The sequence below is a fragment of the Xenopus laevis genome, chromosome 8S (assembly GCF_017654675.1).
Source record: "Xenopus laevis strain J_2021 chromosome 8S, Xenopus_laevis_v10.1, whole genome shotgun sequence".
In the NCBI taxonomy this organism is placed as follows: Eukaryota; Metazoa; Chordata; class Amphibia; order Anura; family Pipidae; genus Xenopus; species Xenopus laevis.
Window position 1 is genome coordinate 39,287,579 of NC_054386.1, and position 18,040 is coordinate 39,305,618.

Here is an 18,040-nt window from a genome sequence, read left to right on the forward strand (position 1 = left end):
GCTGCTGCCATGTAGTTTTGTGTGTTAAAAGGGGTAGTGTAGCCCATTTTTAACATGAGTGCAATGACAAACATATTTTTTTTTTTTTTTTTTTTTTTTTTAAACACTGATACTTAATGTTTGGTTCTTGTGAGGTAAATATTTAGGTAATCAGTGCACAGATAAACACCTGCATAATTAACTCCTCCTAACAAAACAGTCACAACACAGGCTGAAAGAAGGGGGTTTTATGATGAGAACTAAACATTGTGTGTAGCTTCAATCTTTAGCTTTGAACAGACTAGACATGTTCAGTTTGAGTCATTTTCATTGAACTCAGGGATATACTGTCCATTTAAATTCAGATCTTGTTATTATAAGAGAAAATGCTTTGCTCCTCATTGGGATTATTGCTCCAACCTGATAGACGAGGTTTAGATGGAGCAGGATCCACCAGGCCTTACCAAGGAACCACACTAAGGACAGCTTTGGTTGCCTGCACCAATTTAGAGCCAGCTTCACATTATTAAAAGGGATGTGGTGGGGTAATCTATGAGGCTCAAGAAATGCATTGGTGGTCTCTAATGCAGAAAGTTTTGGCTAGCCACATATCCCAATTTAGAATGAAGAGATTAGCTAGTATGGGTTTTGGACTGAAATAAGTTAAATTTGCCTTAGAAAGAATAAAGTGTGGGGCAAAGCATTAAACATGAAAATTCTCACCTGATATTGCATATAAATTAGACTGCTGATTTTCAAAATCCGGCCTTGTGTTATTTCTTCCCCGGAATGTGGCAGGTAATGTGAGGGAGATGTGTCTAAATAGACAAAAAAAGATTAATAAATAAATAAATAAAACCCAAAGACATTATCTGGGGGGCGGGGGGTACAGTCCATAGTAACAGGTATTGCATTGTTACACAGTAAATTCTGCATTTCTCTATAAAATTGTAACACTGGGGCGGATTGGCATTTAAAGGGGAAGTAAAGTCTAAAATAGAATAAAGCTAGAAATGCTGTATTTTGTATATTAAACATCAACACGAACTTACTGCACCACATCAAACAAATGATTTATGCTTTCAAAGTTAGCCAAAGGGGGTCATCATCTTGTAATTTGTTAAACATCTTTGCAAGACCAAGACTGTGCACATGCTCAGCATGGTCTGGGCTGCTTAGGGATCGTCAGAAATCAAAACAGCACAAGTCAAATTATATCTGCCAGAATCCGATACAGCAAGACTGATTAATAATCAGAATATGTCTAATATAAGTAATTATGAAAACTAAAAGCTGAACTTTAACAAAAAAGTTAGCTATTCTTTCCCTTCGGCAATTTCCGGCACTTTTGACGCATGCACAGTTGCTAAGAACTGGAAGACTGCCCCAACATGTGCCAGTACCGCATTAATTTCCCAAAGAATACAGAAGATGGTGCCCATGAGCTCCAATGCACTTACTCTGCACCTATACATGAGTAATGAATTAGGGGCACTTTCTGGAGTAATCACCTATGCAGGGGGAAGCAGGGACTATCAAGGGTAGTGGGTATGGGTTTTTAATTTTGGGGGGGTTTAGCTTTCAGCTTCTTTTTATTATAGCGAGTAATTTCTGCAAAAGCACCTACTGTGCTGCAAGGGCCATGCAATGTTTACAAGAACTGCAACCCTTCTCTCTAACTCCCATGGCCTGTCTGACTTTCTCCCTGTCTTCAAAAGAATCTCTTAAAGTAGAAGGAAAGGCCCAGGATTCTTCCAGCGAGCACCACGGAGCAATTATCTTCTGGCTTCTTTTTTCTCGCAGCTGCACATGTGCAGTAACGGAAAAGGCAAAACTTTAACAAAAAAGTATTTTGTTCTACTCGCATGTGTCTGCCCCGGGAAATTTGACAATAGAAGAAGCCGGTGGTGCTTGCTGAAAGAATCCCAGGCTGGTGCAATTTTTTTCTGATAGGCCCGGGGTTTTAGGTTAGTACATGCGAACACTTGGGGTGCCTACCTTTAAAAACACATCTATAGACTTACCCTTAGCATCAGACTTGGGAGGCTCCCGCCCAAGCCTCAAATCCCCTACCCAGACACCCCTGCCAGAGCCACAACCCCCTCCAGCACCCCACGCCTACCTTCTCCTTCTTGCAGGTGCGTGGAGGGTCAAGGAGGGAGGTCGGAAGCCACGCTAAACAGCTTTGCTTAGGGAGTGGGCCTAGCCCAGTTTGACCCTGCTTACCCTCATTTAGCATAATTTCCGGGTGCTGCTACATGCAATACGCTATGCTACATCTCTCAACTTGTTTAACCTTATCTTGCCCACTTCCACACCTTGTGTTCTTTTTAGATTGTAAGCTCTTTTAGGCAGGGTCCTCTTGTATTGGTTATTGGTTGTTTTGTATGTAATACTGTATGTTTAGTGTATAAAGTTATTTATTGCACAGTGTTCTAGAAGATGTTGGTGCTTTATAAATTCACTTATTATTAATAATGCAAGAGGGCCTTAGGAAAAGAGTCTTGCAGAGGGCCAGGTACATAATAACGCAGATATGAAAGTGTGTTAAGACCAGTGCAGGTCTTTACTTTACATTATTATGGCTTTTGTCTTTAGACAGCAATGATGTTAGCTCACTCATAATTTTTATTGCAGAAGACTATAATTGAAGTCCTAGAAGGGTTTCAGAGTAGCTAGAGAGTGTTGTGTGGGAAACAAGGTGCAAAACACAATCTACACGTAAGTAAGAGGAACGACATTCAACAGAACACTGTAAATCTTAACCTTTTAAATGCCACAGATCGTAGAATCTACGTTCTGTGGCAAAGGTACTTGAAATGCCACAGAACGTAGATTCTACGTTCTGCAGCATTTCCTGGTTCAGGAGCGGAGGAGCGGCTGTTAGAGCCGTTCGCTCCGTTCCTGCTCGATCCCCTGCCCCTAGGCAACGAGCAGAGCAGGGGATCGAGTGGCCCCTGGGGCGCGATCGCCCAGGGGCCCAAAAACAGCAGCAGGCACGTGTTACTTACGTGTCCTGCTGCTGCAGCCTGCACCGGATCGACGATCTCCGCCCCCACAGCACACAGACAGGAACCACGAGGCAGATGTCTTCCAGAGGCTCTTCCTGATCGCCTGCAACAGTCTCCAGCGACTTTTTCAGGTTAGTGCAACAATTACACACACAAACACACCAACACACACTTATTACAGTAATACACACTTAGATTCACACTTACACACACTTACACATACATTTTTGGGGATTGGGGGGGTCACTTACACTCACTGCACTTACACACATGTGCACACGCACACACGCGCACATAACATGTAATTTACCATTTGTACACACGCACACGCACATACATGGCATTGTGGCTTTTTTTTTTTTTTCTTATCACATCGTTTCTTTTTTTGGCTGAAAAAAATGTTTTATTGCCATTACGCATAGCGTATTCGCTAACCGTACTGTGCAATACCTTTTGTATGTTATTTCGGTGATTATATTGCAATTTTGGGTATTTTGGTGCATTTTTAGCCATTTTATTGAATTTTTAGCCATTTTATTGCATTTTCAGCTCTGCATATGTTGTGTTCACTTGTTTCTAGCCGTAGAACCTGTTTGGCCCATCTAAAATATTCAAACTGTGATTCTGACGGCCGATAACACTAGTCTGGAAAAAAAACATTGATTTTTGTGGTTTTATTGGATTTTTTTGCATTTCACCCTTTACTGCCTTATTTTGTTTTGCCTTGTAAATTTTATCTACTATATATCCATTTGGGGGTCTCTGTGCGCCACATAGTTTGGTATATCTATGCATATTGGGCATCAAAGTGTTCAGTAGACCTCTGGCGTTCATATTTAGGATGTTTTATGCTGATATGTTACGAAATGTGGGGCATATAATGGGGTAAAATTCAAGCTTTCTGACAATTTTCAGAAATTTGATAAAAACCGTTATATTCAGCATTGCTTTGCAGTTTGGCAGTTTGCAGTAGAAACACTTATTTACCCATATTGGATTCGTCAGAATGTGTACTTTCTGAAAATATATGGTTTTCTGGGGTCTCTGTACTGTTAGGGGGGTCTAATGTCGCATAATACACACACCAGGTGCTTATATTGCAGCAGCCAGCGCGTCAGCTGTGAAAATGTATATACACTATTGTCATTTGGGGGTCTCTGTGCGCCACATAGTTTGGTATATCTATGCATATTGGGCATCAAAGTGTTCAGTAGACCTCTGGCGTTCATATTTAGGATGTTTTATGCTGATACGTTACGAAATGTGGGGCATATAATGGGGTAAAATTCAATCTTTCTGACAATTTTCAGAAATTTGATAAAAACCGTTATGTTCAGCATTGCTTTGCAGTTTGGCAGTTTGCAGTAGAAACACATATTTACCCATATTGGATTCGTCAGAATGTGTACTTTCTGAAAATATATGGCTTTCTGGGGTCTCTGTACTGTTAGGTGGTCTAATGTCGCATATTACACACACCAGGTGCTTATATTGCAGCAGCCAGCGCGTCAGCCGTGAAAATGTATATACACTATTGTCATTTGGTGGTCTCTGTGCGCCGCATAGTTTGGTATATCTATGCATATTGGGCATCAAAGTGTTCAGTAGACCCCTGGCGTTCATATTTAGGATGTTTTATGCTGAAACGTTACGAAATGTGGGGCATATAATGGGGTAAAATTCAATCTTTCTGACGATTTTCAAAAATTTGATAAAAACCGTTATGTTCAGCATTGCTTTGCAGTTTGGCAGTTTGCAGTAGAAACACACATTTACCCATATTGGATTCGTCAGAATGTGTACTTTCTGAAAATATATGGTTTTCTGGGGTCTCTGTACTGTTAGGGGGGTCTAATGTCGCATAATACACACACCAGGTGCTTATATTGCAGCAGCCAGCGCGTCAGCCGTGAAAATGTATATACACTATTGTCATTTGGGGGTCTCTGTGCGCCACATAGTTTGGTATATCTATGCATATTGGGCATCAAAGTGTTCAGTAGACCTCTGGCGTTCATATTTAGGATGTTTTATGCTGATAAGTTACGAAATGTGGGGCATATAATGGGGTAAAATTCAAGCTTTGTGACGATTTTCAGAAATTTGATAAAAACGGTTACGTTCAGCATTGATTTGCAGTCTGGCAGTTTGCAGTAGAAACACTTATTTAACCATATTGGATTCGTCAGAATGTGTACTTTCTGAAAATATATGGTTTTCTGGGGTCTCTGTACTTTTAGGGGGGTCTAATGTCGCATAATACACACACCAGGTGCTTATATTGCAGCAGCCAGCGCGTCAGCCGTGAAAATGTATATACACTATTGTCATTTGGGGGTCTCTGTGCGCCACATAGTTTAGTATATCTATGCATATTGGGCATCAAAGTGTTCAGTAGACCCCTGGCGTTCATATTTAGGATGTTTTATGCTGATACGTTACGAAATGTGTGGCATATAATGGAGTAAAATTCAAGCTTTCTGACAATTTTCAGAAATTTGATAAAAACCGTTATGTTCAGCATTGCTTTGCAGTTTGGCAGTTTGCAGTAGAAACACTTATTTACCCATATTGGATTCGTCAGAATGTGTACTTTCTGAAAATATATGGTTTTCTGGGGTCTCTGTACTGTTAGGGGGGTCTAATGTTGCATAATACACACACCAGGTGCTTATATTGCAGCTGCCAGTGCGTCAGCCGTGAAAATGTATATACACTATTGTCATTTGGGGGTCTCTGTGCGCCACATAGTTTGGTATATCTATGCATACTGGGCATCAAAGTGTTCAGTAGACCCCTGGCGTTCATATTTAGGATGTTTTATGCTGATAAGTTACGAAATGTGGGGCATATAATGGGGTAAAATTCAAGCTTTGTGACGATTTTCAGAAATTTGATAAAAACCGTTACGTTCAGCATTGCTTTGCAGTTTGGCAGTTTGCAGTAGGAACACATATTTACCCATATTGGATTCGTCAGAATGTGTACTTTCTGAAAATATATGGTTTTCTGGGGTCTCTGTACTGTTAGGGGGGTCTAATGTCGCATATTACACACACCAGGTGCTCATATTGCAGCAGCCAGCGCGCGTCAGCCGTGAAAATGTATATACACTATTGTCATTTGGGGGTCTCTGTGCGCCACATAGTTTGGTATATCTATGCATATTGGGCATCAAAGTGTTTAGTAGACCCCTGGCGTTCATATTTAGGATGTTTTATGCTGATAAGTTACGAAATGTGGGGCATATAATGGGGTAAAATTCAAGCTTTGTGACGATTTTCAGAAATTTGATAAAAACCGTTACGTTCAGCATTGCTTTGCAGTTTGGCAGTTTGCAGTAGGAACACATATTTACCCATATTGGATTCGTCAGAATGTGTACTTTCTGAAAATATATGGTTTTCTGGGGTCTCTGTACTGTTAGGGGGTCTAATGTCGCATATTACACACACCAGGTGCTCATATTGCAGCAGCCAGCGCGCGTCAGCCGTGAAAATGTATATACACTATTGTCATTTGGGGGTCTCTGTGCGCCACATAGTTTGGTTTATCTATGCATATTGGGCATCAAAGTGTTTAGTAGACCCCTGGCGTTCATATTTAGGATGTTTTATGCTGATAAGTTACGAAATGTGGGGCATATAATGGGGTAAAATTCAAGCTTTGTGACAATTTTCAGAAATTTGATAAAAACCGTTATGTTCAGCATTGCTTTGCAGTTTGGCAGTTTGCAGTAGAAACACTTATTTACCCATATTGGATTCGTCAGAATGTGTACTTTCTGAAAATATATGGTTTTCTGGGGTCTCTGTACTGTTAGGTGGTCTAATGTCGCATAATACACACACCGAGTGGTTATATTGCAGCAGCCAGCGCGTCAGCCGTGAAAATGTCTATACATATTGTCATTTGGGGGTCTCTGTGCGCCACATAGTTTGGTATATCTATGCATATTGGGCATCAAACTGTTTAGTAGACCCCTATGTTTATATTTAGGATGCTTTATGCTGGTAATGATACATGGACAATACGATGCTGGAAAGTTGAAGCTTTGAGGCAATTTCCAGATATTTCACCAAAACCGCCAAATTTGGCAAAGCCTTGCGACTCAGTAGTTTGGAGCAGAAAGGCATGGGTACCCATTTTAGATTCCGTAGAATGTGTACTTTCCAAAAATATATGGGTTTGGGGGGTAAACATATATTTCTGTGTTTTTACCCCGCAAAAATGCAGTCAATGTGTTGATTTTTCATTAGCTGAAGTTACCCACGGGACTGTTTGTATGCGCTAACTTCATTTTGGGGCCTCTAAATGCCAGATACTTTGGTAAACTTATGAACAATGGCCACCAAAATGTTCAGAGGAACCCTGGCAATCATATTTAGGGTGCTTTTTCTTAGTACGTAATGACACATGGGTGATATGGTGCTGGGAAGTTGAAGCTTTGAGGCAATTTTCAGATATTTCACCAAAACCGGCAACTTTGGGAAAGCCTTGCGACTCGGTAGTTTGGAGCAATAAGGCATGGGTACCCATTTTAGATTCTGTAGAATGTGTACTTTCCAAAAATGTATGGGTTTGGGGGGTAAACATATATTTCTGTGTTTTTACCCCACAAAAATGCAGTCAATGTGTTGATCTTTCATTAGCTGAAGTTACCCACAGGACTATTTGTATGCGCTAACTTCATTTTGGGGCCTCTAAATGCCAGATACTTTGGTAAACCTATGAACAATGGCCACCAAACTGTTCGGAGGAACCCTGGCAATCATATTTAGGGTGCTTTTTCTTGGTGCATAACGATACATGGGTGATATGGTGCTGAGAAGTTGAAGCTTTGAGGCAATTTTCAGATATTTCACCAAAACCGACAATTGTGGGAAAGCCTTGCGACTCAGTAGTTTGGAGCAGAAAGGCATGGGTACCCATTTTAGATTCTGTAGAATGTGTACTTTCCAAAAATATATGGGTTTTGGGGGGTAAACATATATTTCTGTGTTTTTACCCCACAAAAATGCAGTCAATGTGTTGATTTTTCATTAGCTGAAGTTACCCACGGGACTGTTTGTATGCGCTAACTTCATTTTGGGGCCTCTAAATGCCAGATACTTTGGTAAACTTATGAACAATGGCCACCAAAATGTTCAGAGGAACCCTGGCAATCATATTTAGGGTGCTTTTTCTTAGTACGTAATGACACATGGGTGATATGGTACTGGGAAGTTGAAGCTTTGAGGCAATTTTCAGATATTTCACCAAAACCGACAATTGTGGCAAAGCCTTGCGACTCAGTAGTTTGGAGCAGAAAGGCATGGGTACCCATTTTAGATTCAGTAGAATGTGTACTTTTCAAAAATATATGGGTTTGGGGGGTAAACATATATTTCTGTGTTTTTACCCCACAAAAATGCAGTCAATGTGTTGATTTTTCATTTGATGAAGTTACCCACGGGACTGTTTGTATGCGCTAACTTCATTTTGGGGCCTCTAAATGCCAGACACTTTGGTAAACTTATGAACAATGGCCACCAAAATGTTCAGAGGAACTCTGGCAATCATATTTAGGGTGCTTTTTCTTAGTACGTAATGACACATGGGTGATATGGTGCTGGGAAGTTGAAGCTTTGAGGCAATTTTCAGATATTTCACCAAAACCGGCAACTTTGGGAAAGCCTTGCGACTCGGTAGTTTGGAGCAATAAGGCATGGGTACCCATTTTAGATTCTGTAGAATGTGTACTTTCCAAAAATGTATGGGTTTGGGGGGTAAACATATATTTCTGTGTTTTTACCCCACAAAAATGCAGTCAATGTGTTGATCTTTCATTAGCTGAAGTTACCCACAGGACTATTTGTATGCGCTAACTTCATTTTGGGGCCTCTAAATGCCAGATACTTTGGTAAACCTATGAACAATGGCCACCAAACTGTTCAGAGGAACCCTGGCAATCATATTTAGGGTGCTTTTTCTTGGTGCATAACGATACATGGGTGATATGGTGCTGAGAAGTTGAAGCTTTGAGGCAATTTTCAGATATTTCACCAAAACCGACAATTGTGGGAAAGCCTTGCGACTCAGTAGTTTGGAGCAGAAAGGCATGGGTACCCATTTTAGATTCTGTAGAATGTGTACTTTCCAAAAATATATGGGTTTTGGGGGGTAAACATATATTTCTGTGTTTTTACCCCACAAAAATGCAGTCAATGTGTTGATTTTTCATTAGCTGAAGTTACCCACGGGACTGTTTGTATGCGCTAACTTCATTTTGGGGCCTCTAAATGCCAGATACTTTGGTAAACTTATGAACAATGGCCACCAAAATGTTCAGAGGAACCCTGGCAATCATATTTAGGGTGCTTTTTCTTAGTACGTAATGACACATGGGTGATATGGTACTGGGAAGTTGAAGCTTTGAGGCAATTTTCAGATATTTCACCAAAACCGACAATTGTGGCAAAGCCTTGCGACTCAGTAGTTTGGAGCAGAAAGGCATGGGTACCCATTTTAGATTCAGTAGAATGTGTACTTTTCAAAAATATATGGGTTTGGGGGGTAAACATATATTTCTGTGTTTTTACCCCACAAAAATGCAGTCAATGTGTTGATTTTTCATTTGATGAAGTTACCCACGGGACTGTTTGTATGCGCTAACTTCATTTTGGGGCCTCTAAATGCCAGACACTTTGGTAAACTTATGAACAATGGCCACCAAAATGTTCAGAGGAACCCTGGCAATCATATTTAGGGTGCTTTTTCTTAGTACGTAATGACACATGGGTGATATGGTGCTGGGAAGTTGAAGCTTTGAGGCAATTTTCAGATATTTCACCAAAACCGACAACTTTGGGAAAGCCTTGCGACTCAGTAGTTTGGAGCAGAAAGGCATGGGTACCCATTTTAGATTCAGTAGAATGTGTACTTTCCAAAAATATATGGGTTTGGGGGGTAAACATATATTTCTGTGTTTTTACCCCACAAAAATGCAGTCAATGTGTTGATTTTTCATTAGATGAAGTTACCCACAGGACTATTTGTATGCGCTAACTTCATTTTGAGGCCTCTAAATGCCAGATACTTTGGTAAACCTATGAACAATGGCCACCAAATTGTTTGGAGGAACCCTGGCAATCATATTTAGGGTGCTTTTTTTTGGTGCGTAACGATACATGGGTGATATGGTGCTGGGAAGTTGAAGCTTTGAGGCAATTTTCAGATATTTCACCAAAACCGACAATTTTGGGAAAGCCTTGCGACTCAGTAGTTTGGAGCAGAAAGGCATGGGTACCCATTTTAGATTCGGTAGAATGTGTACTTTCCAAAAATATATGGGTTTTGGGGGGTAAACATATATTTCTGTGTTTTTACCCCACAAAAATGCAGTCAATGTGTTGATCTTTCATTAGCTGAAGTTACCCACGGGACTGTTTGTATGCCGCTAACTTCATTTTGGGGCCTCTAAATGCCAGATACTTTGGTAAACTTATGAACAATGACCACCAAAATGTTCAGAGGAACCCTGGCAATCATATTTAGGGTGCTTTTTCTTAGTACGTAATGATACATGGGCGATATGGTGCTGGGAAGTTGAAGGTTTGAGGCAATTTTCAGATATTTCACCAAAACCGACAATTTTGGGAAAGCGTTGCGACTCAGTAGTTTGGAGCAGAAAGGCATGGGTACCCATTTTAGATTCAGTAGAATGTGTACTTTCCAAAAATATATGGGTTTGGGGGGTAAACATATATTTCTGTGTTTTTACCCCACAAAAAATGCAGTCAATGTGTTGATTTCTCAGTAGCTGAAGTAAAGTCCTGATCAATTTGGATGTGCTAACTTCATATTGGTGTCTCTAAATGCCAGATACTTTGGTAAACCTATGCATAATGGGTATCAAACTGTTCAGTGGACCCCTGGCAATCATATTTCAGGTGCTTTTTCTTGGTACCTAATATAGTTTGGGATATGCGGAGCAGCAAAATAAAACCTTTGAAATGATTTTTCAGAATTTTGAATTTTTTTTTTGAAAAACCGCTATTTTCAGACAAGCTTTTATGTTTGGTAGTTGGGAGTAGAGAGACATAGTTACCCATTTTGTAATCGGCAGAATGTGTACTTTTCAAAAATGTATGGTTTTCTGGGGTAAACCTACGGTTTCAGGATTTTTTGCCTTGGAATCTAAAGCATGCTGTTTTCTGCCTTAGTGCTTTCAAAATTCGGTAATATACTGCCGGGAGTTTTTGCTGTACAGAAATCCTAAATCTCCCTAAAACTATACATATCTGGTATTGGCACGTTCGAGAGACATAAGGCTTTCCAAATCAGTTGGATTTTCATCCCTAAAATGAAATATTTTTCTGTATAAATTGATATACGATGAAAAATGGTAATTTTTCATTTTTTTTTGGTATTTAGCACTATAAATTTTTTTGCACAGGTGGAAATACATGAAAACTCAGGCAGATTTAGAAAGCTCAGTTTCTACCGAAAAAAACAATGTATAGTTTTCCTAGGTAAACTATAGGTTTCCCCTCAGAAAATGCCCCTAAAGTGAGAGAGCACAAAATGTTTCAAAAACGGCTGGCATTTCGCGTATCCAAAATGTGAAATTCTGCTGGCACTTAAAGGGTTAATGTTAATATTTGCCCTAGATGATTGCAAAGGAAAAGAAAACAAATCAAGTAATGTTGAGTAATCACGCTCAGCAGAGTGGCTTTTGTTAACTCACAAGAGAAAACTATATACAGGAAACACAACGCAATAGCATCTAAATGGAGAAAGAAGATATCAAACTATTTGTCAAGTAAAGCAAAGGAATTCTCCCCAACCTATCCAAATTGTTGTTAATTCATTGACAGACAACAATCATAGGAAAGTTATGTCCAGTAAATATTGTGACATATGGAAACTTTCATCCTGTAAATTACTTGCTTAAATGTATAGTACCTGTTATAATAAGTACAGGTTCAGTACAGGTATGGGATCCAGAAACCTGTTATCCAGAGAGCTCCATTGGATTCAAATAACCCAAATTTTAAAAAAGTATTTCCTTTTTCCGTGTAGTAATTAAACAGTACCATGTTCATAATCCAAACCAAGATATAAGTAATCCTTATTGGAAGCAGAACCAGCCTATTGGTTTTATTTAATGTTTACATGATTTTCTAATAGACTTAAGGAATGAAGATCCAAATTACAGAAAGATTTGTTATCCGGAAAACCCCAGATCTCGAGCATTCTGGATAACAGGTCCCATACCTGTATATATGAATGCCAAATACAGAGCAGCATCAGGTTTTTTCCCGGTGTCCCACTGGCCCAGTCCAACCCTGAACACACCAGTGTACATGGAGGCTGCCTGCACACACAGACTCCTGTGGAGAAAATAAACAGATCGAACTGCTGGATTACATCTGTTTTTCACTCTATTTTCCTAATGTAAAGAGAAAAAGGAAAGTGTGTGTTTTTTCAGATCTCAAATCTGACAAGGATACGTGTCAAATGAGGACATCTAATTAGATTCAAATTCAAAATGAGAAAAGCATTTTTGGCTTATTACAGTTATGTGTTCATTCTAGTCCATAGTTAGAATGATTCCATGTGGCATCTCACAAAGACACATTCCTCTGTGACTTTGGACCTGACCTGCGGGGTCAATCAGGCTTAGACTTTGGTCATTGGCTTGCAACCCTTTTACCTTTATTAAAATGGAGAAAAATTAACAAAACAGACTTGGTATTTTTTGGTTAGCAGCCATGTTGACAGAAACTCCATGATTAAAATACCAGCAGTATTTAGAGCAAGCGTACATGTTATGTCTGGTACAATATAGTAACTGGAGGCTCAGGAGGGCACTGAGTTTAAACTCAAATTGCTGCTCTGCCTACCCAATCACAGTCAGACAGAGTTGTCATGTAAATGAATCAGTGCCAGTTCACGCTTGCAGATTAAATTCCCCTACAGCTGTGCTTAAAGGAACAGTAACACCATAGAAGTGTTTTAAAGGAATGACAATTAGGGATTCATGGAATCCACTATTTTGGGTGGATTGTTTTGTGACAAAAAGTCACGTGGTTTTCCTCCCCGCCCCTAATTTGCATTCAGCCGGGCACAAGGATTCGCCCGAATCCGAATCATGCTGAAAAAGGCCGAATCCTGGCCGAGTCCCGAACCGAATCCTGGATTCGGTGCATCCCTAATGACAGTATAATGCACAAAAGCCATGAATATCTTGTAAATTATATCCTTATAAACGGTGAGTTCTGATGTCATTTCTGTTACATTACTCACTGAAACTTGTGTATTATAATAAATAAAGAACCCCCAGTTGCAAAAATATGAGGATATTAGAAGTTACCTTGGAGTTCCATGACCTGTATAAAAACACTCGGCCTTCGGCCTCGTGTTTTTATTTGGTCATGAAACTCCTCGATAACTTATAATATCCTTATATTTTACAAGTGGGGGTACTTTATTCACTATATAATGTACTGTTGTGTTGCACTGGTAAAACAGATGTGTTTGCTTCAGAAACGCTACTATAGTTTATATAAACAAGCTGCTGTTTAGCCATGGGGGCAGCCATACAAGTTAATAAAGGAGAAAAGGCACGTATACAATGGGATTCTTCAGAACTTATCGGTTATCTACTGTGTATCCTGTGCTTGAATGGCTGCCCCCATGGCTACACAGCAGCTGATTTATATAAAACTATAGTTGTGTTTCTGAAACAAATACACCAGTTTTACCAGTGTAGGGCAAAAAGAAAAATTATTATTGTGATTCCTTCAAAACACCCCTTTTAAGGGTTGGTTCACCTTTAAGTTAACTATTAGTATGTTATAGAATGGCTCATTCTAAGCAACTTTTCAGTTGGTTGTCATTTTTTTTTTTATAGTTTCAATTACTCGCCTTTTTCTTCTTCTGACTTTTTCCAGCTTTCAAATGGGTCACCGACCCCATCTAAAAAAAACCACATGCTCTGTAAGGCTACAAATGTATTGTTATTGCTACTTTTTATTACTTCTCTTTCTGTTCAGTCCTTACTCCTAATCATATTCCAGTCTCTTATTAAAATGCATGGTCGATAGGGTAATTTAGACCCTAGCAACCACACTGAAGAAACGGCAAACTGGAGAGCTGCGGAATAAAAAGCTAAATAACTACAAATAATAAAAAAGTACAGCCAACTACAAGGACCCTGTATCTGATAGAATGGAAATTGTACAATGTGAATGGGCCAAAGCACTTGGTTAGCCATAATGAACAGTGGCAATTAATAGTATGAAGTGTGTAAATAAGAAATGGCAATTATGTGGATTGTGGGTTTTAATGTAGGAAAGGATTTATTTGGCATTTTCTTTTAAATGCTATAATGAAATTAGCACCTACCCGATTTACAGTCTAAAATTGGGTTTGTTAAATGTTTACATGATTTTCTAGTAGTCTTAAGACATGAAGTTTCAAATTACTGAAAGACCCATTATCCAGAAAAACCCAGGCCAGCCACAGTTATAGACTGTCGGTATGCGGGTATGTTCTAACCCAAGTAGCTTCAAATTAAGCAGTTAAGGTGTCATTCACCTTTCAGTTAACTTTCAGTATTTTATAGAATGGCCTATTCTAAGCAACTTTTCAATTGGTCTTTATTATTCATTTTTCTATATTTTTTTAAATTATTTGCTCTTTACTTCTACTTGCTAGGGTAATTTGGACCCTAGCAACCAGACTGCTGAAATTGTAAACTGGAGAGCTGCTGAATAAAAAGCTAAATAACGCAAAAACCACAAATAATAAAAAATGAAAACCATTTCAAATTATCGCAGACTATCCCTCTCTACAATATACTAAAAGTTAAAGGAGAATGAAACCTTAAAAAAAGAAGTATTACTGCAAAGGCACCCTTATTTATTACAGTGTTTAGTTATTTCAGCGTTCCTGCTGCCACTCTGTAGAAAATGTGCCGCTAATAGAACCAGAGTCTAAAAGCTGTCTGACGTCACTCAAAGATCCGGCTGTAATCGGGCCGAATTATAGAGGCAATATGGTGAGCAATATGGTTACTGTTACTACTCAAGAAGAACTACCTTGGATGCTAGGGGGTTATCATTACCTTTCGTTCTTCTTTAACTCAAAGATGAACAGCCCCTTTAATCTGACAATTTAAAACTTGGCCAAGAAGCAAAGAAAGCTATTCGGGGACTATTTGACGTCAACTCTAACTAGTACAGAAAATAGAAGGCTATTTTTTTTGGAGGGGGGGCAGTATATTTTTCATTATTTCAATTACAGGACAAAGCATTACTGTTTAGTACATTTAATCCTGGATCCAGAGCCATCTCTGCTGTGAACAGCACAGGAACATATGGCAAATCAAATAACAGAATTTTACACACTCTTCCCCAAGGCACCCTCACATGGCCCTTTTATCAACTAGGAAATATTATGGGACACGTCTCCATTCACATTCATTCACAGTCTTTCCAATTAATCATCATTTCTGAAACCTGTGCCGACACAAACAACCCCTCCGTGTCTGTAATTAGAACAAACTTCATCAAATTAAGCACTGAGCAGAAAGGTTGAAACAAGCAAATGCATTAACCACTTAAAAGGTTGTCTAGTTCTACATGGCAGCATTTGATACCCTTCCAAAAAGGAATATTAATACACAATGGTAAAACGGATAATTTATTGTGGTCATCAGCACAAGCAGGGGTGTAACTACAGAGGAAGCAGACCCTCCGGCTCCAGGGGGGGTATAGGGGGCCACATGCAGCCCTAATTAATTTTTTTATTATACATTTGTAAAATGTGTAACCTCTAGATATTTTGGGGGGCTCTAAAATGTTTTTGCCGTGAGGCCCAGTAATATCTAGTTACACCACTGAGCACAAGGCAGTGTCGGCCAAGGGGAGAGGCAAACTGCACAGCAAATAAATTATAAGCTCTATGGCACAGGGACCTCCTTCCCCCTGTATCATTTGACACGTGACACAATCTTTGTGGCAGTATATATTTATTGCAATGCTTGGTGAGAACTATTAAAATGCATTGTAAAAATGTGCTTCACTGTGCCTGCATCTGGCTTCCACTCTCCATTTATAGACCTGTGTCGCCCGCCAATAATGTCACAAAAGGGGCAGGCACGCACCTATAAAACCAGGAAGTCGCAGTGTCATGGGAGAGCAGGCGGAAAAGCTCAACCCAAATCCACCAGCAACCCACAAGTGGTGTGCCAAGGTTGGCCCGAACCAACAAGACCCGCCGGTTCCGTGGGTATTGGCCGGGCATGCTGAGCACAATCTACAGCTCCTAATTAAACTGACCATTAATGTGAGTTCATACAATAGGACCTTGTAAGTCCCTACTTAATTGGCCAGATTTTGGCCAGGCCTGCAGATAACTACAGCACTGAGCATGTGCAGTGAATCAGCAGATAAGAAGATGGGGAGCTACTAGGGCATCTTTGGAGACACAGATCTTCTCTGCTAAAGGCTGTGGTTGCCTTGGGCTGTACAGAAGCCCAAAACATAATGTACAGCATTTCTAGCTACTTCGCTTTAGTTCTTTAAGAAATGTTCTTAGTGGTACGGACTAGTTCAGCCAAGTAACCTTTTTTATTTTTGATACAGCATCTGCATTGGACCAGTGGGGTTTAATATCTCTATGTTTTAGGAATTCTGACAGAAAGAAATGCGGTAATTTACCGTTTTGTTCATAAAAGAAAATTTCCTTTTAAGGTGATACTAAATTCAGGAAAAGACTTCTGAGTTCTACAAACACAGTATACAAGAAAGAGGCTCCAGTGCATACTATATATTGAAACAGAGACCACCATGCACACAGAATTCATTTCCTCACCAAAACCTCGCTACATTTCTATAGTAAATATTCCTTGCTCACAATGACTGCTCAAACATGATAAGTGGCAGAGAACATCTCTCTCACACACAGGCCATAAAACCATGATAAGTTTGGGAGAGACATAAACATCTTGTCAGGGAAACCGGCCACTCATTACAAGCAAAGGGAGCTCGGTCATACATCTGCAGACAGACAGCTGGCTTTTACTGTAAGCCATTAATAGAACTTTCAATTATTCCAGAGAACACAGTACGTTTTAACTCAACCAGATTACAATACATTTTATTTGGACGTTTTTTTTTTTTTGCCGAGTAAAACAAAACATTCAATTACCCTACAAAGCCATAAACTGCAGAGACACAAGTTCGGAAAAGAACCTTTGGTTATTTGTACAGAAAAAGAACAAGGAGAATAAAAAACATATGGCAATTTAATCCAGTGGAGAGCAGCAGGCCTTTCTTATAGACTACACAATTGTTTCTAAACTGATCCATAAAGATGGCTTATTCATCTGTCTATGCAAGAAGGGAGTATATTATGGTTTATATGTGACTAATATACAAGCTTGCAATGCAAAGAAAATATGTGTTATAACCACACTTCTGTAACCACTTATAGACATCAGAATCTACAGTGCTGACATTCAAGTACCTGACAGCCAAAACTGTGTTCTATGTTTCTAGTTCAAGGCTGAGCACAATCTACAGCTCCTAGTTAAACTGACCATTAGTGTGTGTTCATGCGATAGGACCTTGTAAGCCTACGGCAACTGTTATCCGGAAATCAATTACCCAGAAAGCTATAAATTTTCCCACTTTATATAGTAAATAAGGTACACCTTATTATAAAATATAAGGGTATTAAAGATAAGTCATCGAGGATTTTTGTGACCATATAAGAGAACAAGGCCAAATGCCTAGTGCTTTTATACAGGACATGAAAGTCCAAGGTTACTTCTAATATCCTCATATTTTCCAACAAGAGGTACTTTATTATAATACACAAGTTTTAGTGAGTCTTGTGACAAAATGACATCACTAAACTCTGTTTTTAACTAATGACATCATTAAGAGCTGTTTATAAGGATTTAATTTACAGGATATTCATGGCTTTTTTGTAGTATAAACATGTAATCCAAAAATCCCCCCCAAATTATTTCTTTTTTCTCTGTAATAATAAAACAG

The 18,040-nt window shown here is 39.3% G+C and overlaps 1 protein-coding gene across 6 annotated transcripts in view; it reads right to left on the reverse strand.

Annotated features, from left to right (window-relative positions):
* mvb12b.S (multivesicular body subunit 12B S homeolog) overlaps window positions 1-18,040 on the reverse strand; it is an 82,328-nt gene that overhangs the window by 26,789 nt on the left and 37,499 nt on the right. For all 6 annotated transcript variants that reach the window (XM_018232836.2, XM_018232837.2, XM_018232838.2 and 3 more), the window contains one exon: window positions 703-797. In XM_018232836.2, coding sequence (XP_018088325.1) covers window positions 703-797 — 95 coding nt within the window. The remainder of the gene's footprint in view (window positions 1-702; window positions 798-18,040) is intronic.